The sequence below is a fragment of the Actinia tenebrosa genome, unplaced genomic scaffold, assembly GCF_029948245.1.
Source record: "Actinia tenebrosa isolate PJP-AT-01 unplaced genomic scaffold, QUT_ActTen_1.0 PGA_scaffold9__36_contigs__length_13948895, whole genome shotgun sequence".
Taxonomy (NCBI): domain Eukaryota; kingdom Metazoa; phylum Cnidaria; class Anthozoa; order Actiniaria; family Actiniidae; genus Actinia; species Actinia tenebrosa.
This window is the reverse complement of record NW_028292586.1, coordinates 7,215,281-7,220,185: the sequence shown is the minus strand read 5'-3', so window position 1 is coordinate 7,220,185 and position 4,905 is coordinate 7,215,281. Positions and strand designations below refer to the sequence as shown.

General features: G+C 38.2%; 2 protein-coding genes across 2 annotated transcripts; one reads left to right on the top strand and one right to left on the bottom strand.

The window, feature by feature from the left end:
• Positions 1-442: 442 nt before the first annotated feature.
• LOC148904647 (melanocortin receptor 5-like) lies at positions 443-1,810 on the bottom strand. The gene has a single exon (XM_089024458.1). The coding sequence runs from the start codon at positions 1,725-1,727 to the stop codon at positions 771-773; it is 957 nt and encodes a 318-aa protein (XP_088880584.1). The 5' UTR covers positions 1,728-1,810; the 3' UTR covers positions 443-770.
• Positions 1,811-3,459: 1,649 nt separating this feature from the next.
• Positions 3,460-4,633, top strand: LOC116308148 (adenosine receptor A1-like). The gene has a single exon (XM_031718532.1). The coding sequence runs from the start codon at positions 3,529-3,531 to the stop codon at positions 4,477-4,479; it is 951 nt and encodes a 316-aa protein (XP_031574392.1). The 5' UTR covers positions 3,460-3,528; the 3' UTR covers positions 4,480-4,633.
• Positions 4,634-4,905: the final 272 nt, after the last annotated feature.

Genomic DNA, 4,905 nt, shown 5'->3' with positions numbered 1-4,905 from the left:
ATTTAAACACTGACACGAGGCTAACCCTGTGCAAATGAGTCTGTAATCAAGGAACACAGCGGTAATTTGGAACTCGAAACTGGTCTATTGGACTTCACAAAATGCCAAAACTTATTGTCCATGCTTGAAACTTAAGTCTAATTCTTTCATATTGTGTTTGTTAATACAATATCTTGGTCTGACAAGTATACTCTTGAACTTTTTTGTATACTTGGAGAAAACAAACATTTATTTTCCCACTCAAACTCTTCAAAATTCTTAGAAAACGTGCTGAAGTGCATGCATGCGCAAACGTATTTCCCTGGTGTCTGCACGGACTTGGAAGCTTTCTCCGTTTAGCATGCGTCGTGTGTTGTCACCAGCTACGTCAATCATGACATATAAATAAGGAAGTGGGCTCATTTGTGACCATTTTCGTACCACAAGCTCTTAGAATTCGTTCCTTCCCTCGACTCTGGTATGACAATGATTTGTAATCAGTTACAAGTTAATTAAGTTATGCCTACACATATCGCGGGCTCAAGGGACCAAATTCACTTGCGCGTGATGTTTTGCCCATGTCCGTGAGACCACGTGTCATTCTCTTGAGAATAAGAATCTTTGTTTGAGTTGTGTCCCTATTCATGTGTCTTCTCATGTGCAAACGGCAAACAAAGAAATATAATACTCTACAAAGAAATAATACTCTAGGGAATGACATGTGGTCTGAAATGGGAAAACAGTGGATCATCCAAGGTTTTTAAAAACGACTCGGCTATAAAATAGATTTTTCATGGTTCAATTGGGCTTCCATCACGCTTACATATCGTCCTCATTAATCGAACTGCATTGTTTCGAATCTCTTCAATTCTCCAAAAATAAATAATTGAATTCAAAACACCGTTAAACATGACGAGAGAAGAACTTAGTGCAAATAGATAGTGCATTTCAACGGTGTTATAAAGCCTTTCAGGTGACAACAGTGAAACAGCAAACGGAACGTAACACACCAAGAATGCACCAATCACAAAGTACATGGTGTTGACGGATTTCTTGTATCCTGGTATGTCTGTAGACTGTTGTACTGATTGCTGTTGGGCTTGGATCTGCATTGAATGTCGCCGGATCACTCGAGAGATTTTGAAGATCAAAGTCATATTTAGTATTAGCAATAGAATAACGAGCGTAACGAAAGCCAAGATATAATATTGTCTTGTATTTATGTACAACCTCATGAGGGTGAAAGAAATAAACAGAACCCAAACACCAATTAAAACAAAAACATAGCGTTTGGTTGTGACAAGTTCTTGATATCGTAAGTGAAGTTGAACGGCCAAGAATCGATCAACAGTAATAACTGTCAGAGTACAAATGGATATCCCTCCGAAAATAAAAATGCTGGTGCTGAAGACGATAGAAGTAACGCAATATAACTGGGGTTTATGAGTGGAAACGCAAAGAACAGAAGACGAGGGTAGAGCCACAAGGCTAACAACAAGATCAGAAATGGCTAGTCCTAGGATGAGAATGTTTGAAGGCGTTCGCCGTAGACCAGCTGTTCTTGAAATGGTGCAAATGACGATGAAATTGCTGGGTGAAGAGACAATAGCGGCTACAATGTTGATGGAAGCGAGCGCCGACAAGAAAGTTTTAAAATGATAGCTGCGTTGAACAGGTGGATTGAATGCAACAGGAGAATCGACTACGCAGTCGAAAGTCGAGTTAACACTTTCTGTCGTACTTAACATCCTTTTCTATTCTTCCAGGTACGAAAACAAGGCGTTCGACCGAGAAACCTCAAGGAACAGTCGCTCCTTCACTCCTGTATATACCTGACGAAACAGACGGTTTTCCAAGAATTCAGGCATACAGCTTCGCTGTAATAGGTATGTCAATCAATCATGACGAAACTTTTATTGGATTTTTATATTAATTTTAGTCTCGATTATCATTGGAAAGAAAATATATGAGGTCCAAGAAATGTCAATTTAATAACCATTCATGTGTCATGCTGTTAGTAATAATTTAATTTTATATTATACAATATAATACAATCAAGGCGAAAATTAATATAAAAATCCAATAACTCAGTACTGTTCATCATTATTAACAGTGCTTGTCTTTTTCCACACCTAGGTGATAAAAGCGAGTCTGTGTATGTTGCTTACGAGTGCGATTCCGACGCTAGTGTGAACCATGCTAGGGACCGTGCAATGATTATCAGGAGGGGGGGGGGGGGGCTGAAAAATGAGATATATCAAGCAAAAAATTAGGCAGCAGCCCCCTTAAAACAAAATTTTTAGTTCTTACCCCCCTGTTATGTTAAAAATAACGTTGAAACCCTCCCCCCCCCCCCCCAATGATTACCATCCTTCAATTAGAAATGTCTTTAATATGTGAATACCTGTTGTCATGATTTCGCAAGCCTGTGCTTACTTGTTCGATGTCCTTGTCTGCAACAAATAGTACTTCATAAGAATGTTCAACAAAACCGTCCATTTCAGAGTCATCTGATTTCACATCAGAGCTGTTTTCAGAAGAATCAGAGTCGTATTCACTGGACAGGAATTCTGTACTACTATCACTGGGATTAATTCTTTCATCCCTAGGTGTTTCAGCAAGAGCAAAATTAAGGACACGTGCTAACAGCGCAATTTTATTTCCTGTTAATACGTTTAGATTGTTCTGCTTGAGGTAGATCTTTAGTTGTTTTGCTGTCAGAGCTTGGACTTCGTGTTCATCTTTCCAGTTAATGTTTGGAAGGGTGTTTCGTTCAGCTTTCCTTTTTTGAGCTTTCATTTCAAGAAACTCAAGATGTTGCACAAAGCGTTTGAGAGTGGTTTCATAAACCATCAATTTCTGGCACATCACCTGCATTTCATTCACGTTGGATAAGATTAACCTACCAGAAGCAAACATCTGGTTGATTTGCACACTTGGAAGTTGTCGGTCGACTTCGGGCAGGCCAAAAGAAACGCAGGCTCTGGGTACGAGATTGTTCGATTGCACATTACGTTATAGTCGCAATCTTGGATGAATTCAACAAAAGAATTGTCAATGAATTCTTTTGTTATATCCTCCAACATGGCCGCCGTGTCTTTTGTTATTTCACTCTTGGGAATGGTTGAAAACCAGCATTAGATATAACGACATGACTGTCGATTTGTAGTAGTATAATGGTCCTTTTGCGTTTGTGTTTCTACTGAATAAATATATTTTCCAAGTCCGTCCAAACTCATCAATATAAATTAATTATCATCTACTAGTTAAAGCCAAACCTATTTAAACTCCTTCACTCTTGAGTTTATTAAAACGTTTATCACATATTACTAAAGACAAAAACAGTGTGTTTTCTATTGTCATTTTGATTAAAGATCTCATAAATAATGTAAAAACATAACAGACGACTGACACTTTCTAATTTGTACTTATTTAAGACGATAAGCAAAGTACGAAACGACAGTTGCAGGTGTACGACTACATTGTCGTGGCTATTCTCTCCCGCTCGTTTATTTGATTGTGGAAGAACTAAATACAGCCTTTCTCATAATGTGTGGCCAGACGTTTCTTCACTATCCCGAGCGATCGTACAACGACATTCTATTGGTATTACTTGCAGTGCTGAATATTATAATTTCTTTGGTTGCAATGCCGAGTAACTTCCTTGTCATTCACACGATTGTAAAGCGACCATCTCTTCGAACGGCTTCTAACATTTTAATCCTAAGTTTAGCTGTTTCTGACTTTGGAGTTGGTTTAATAACCCAGCCAGCTTTCTGTGTTTATAAATTGGCAGAATTGAAACGTAATATTGGTTTATTTTGTGCATCTTATTGGGTTTATATGATAACCCTTTTTTCGTTTGGCTCTGTTTCCTTTGCTACACTCACAGCCATTACTTTAGATCGCTTTCTTGCTGTTTATCTTCATCTGCGGTACCAACAAATAGTCACAATTCAACGATATGGAATACTAGTTGCTTCGCTTTGGCTTTGCAGTGTACTCACTGCTTTGGCCAAAATATTTGCCGAGAGCTGGGTACCGAGCATTTTTGGTGGTTTGTTTTTAATTGGTGGCCTTCTCGTCAACTTTGTCTGTATATTCAAAATATCAAGAATTGTTCAACGACATTCACGACAAATACGCCAACAAGAAGCATCAGTGCAGATCCATGCCCAACAGCAATCAGTACAACAGTCTATAGACATGCGCAGATACAAGAAATCCGTCAACACTGTGTACTGTGTGATATTCGCTTTTGTACTATCCTATGTCCCTACTATCGTAGTTTTAATACCATATTACGTAGTTCAGGAATATACTAGGACTATCCGTTTGCTGTTTGGATTTGCTGAGACCTTTATCATGTTCAATGGTGTACTAAATCCAATCATTTATTGCTGGAAAGTTAAAGAGATACGCAGGGCAGCTCGCGCCGTATGGAGAAGAATGGGGTGTAAAGAGGAGATAGAGACACTTGGACAAACGTCAGATGGCTAGGGCATTTAGGTCCGCTGTAATGTGTTATATTAGATGTACATTAACTGAAAACATAATGAATTCGCGTTTTGGTGCCTTTTTGTTGATGCTTTTGTTATTGGTGGTCAGTGGCGTAGCGAGGCGGGGGGCAATCTCCCCCCACTCGAAATTGAGATTGAACGAATAAAAGTGTTTAAATTTCCTTATAAAGATTGAGTGAATAACGATTTTTCTTTCTTTTTTGTCTTTGTTCCTTTAAAGTCAATATTCATGCTAGGCAACTCATGTTTTTAACGGTTTGTCATATTAAATCATTGCCTTTAGACTATTGTGTAATTTTCAACGGCATTATTGGTAAAATTCTCAATAAATATTTAAACGAATAACGAAAGAAAAACATATCAGGTGTTTAGCAAGACTTTGAAATGATGTCATTCTTATAACTGA

Bases quoted from the DNA above. Each gene is read 5' to 3' on its own strand.
- LOC148904647 (XM_089024458.1), bottom strand. From the start codon at position 1,727: ATGTTAAGTACGACAGAAAGTGTTAACTCGACTTTCGACTGCGTAGTC.
- LOC116308148 (XM_031718532.1), top strand. From the start codon at position 3,529: ATGTGTGGCCAGACGTTTCTTCACTATCCCGAGCGATCGTACAACGAC.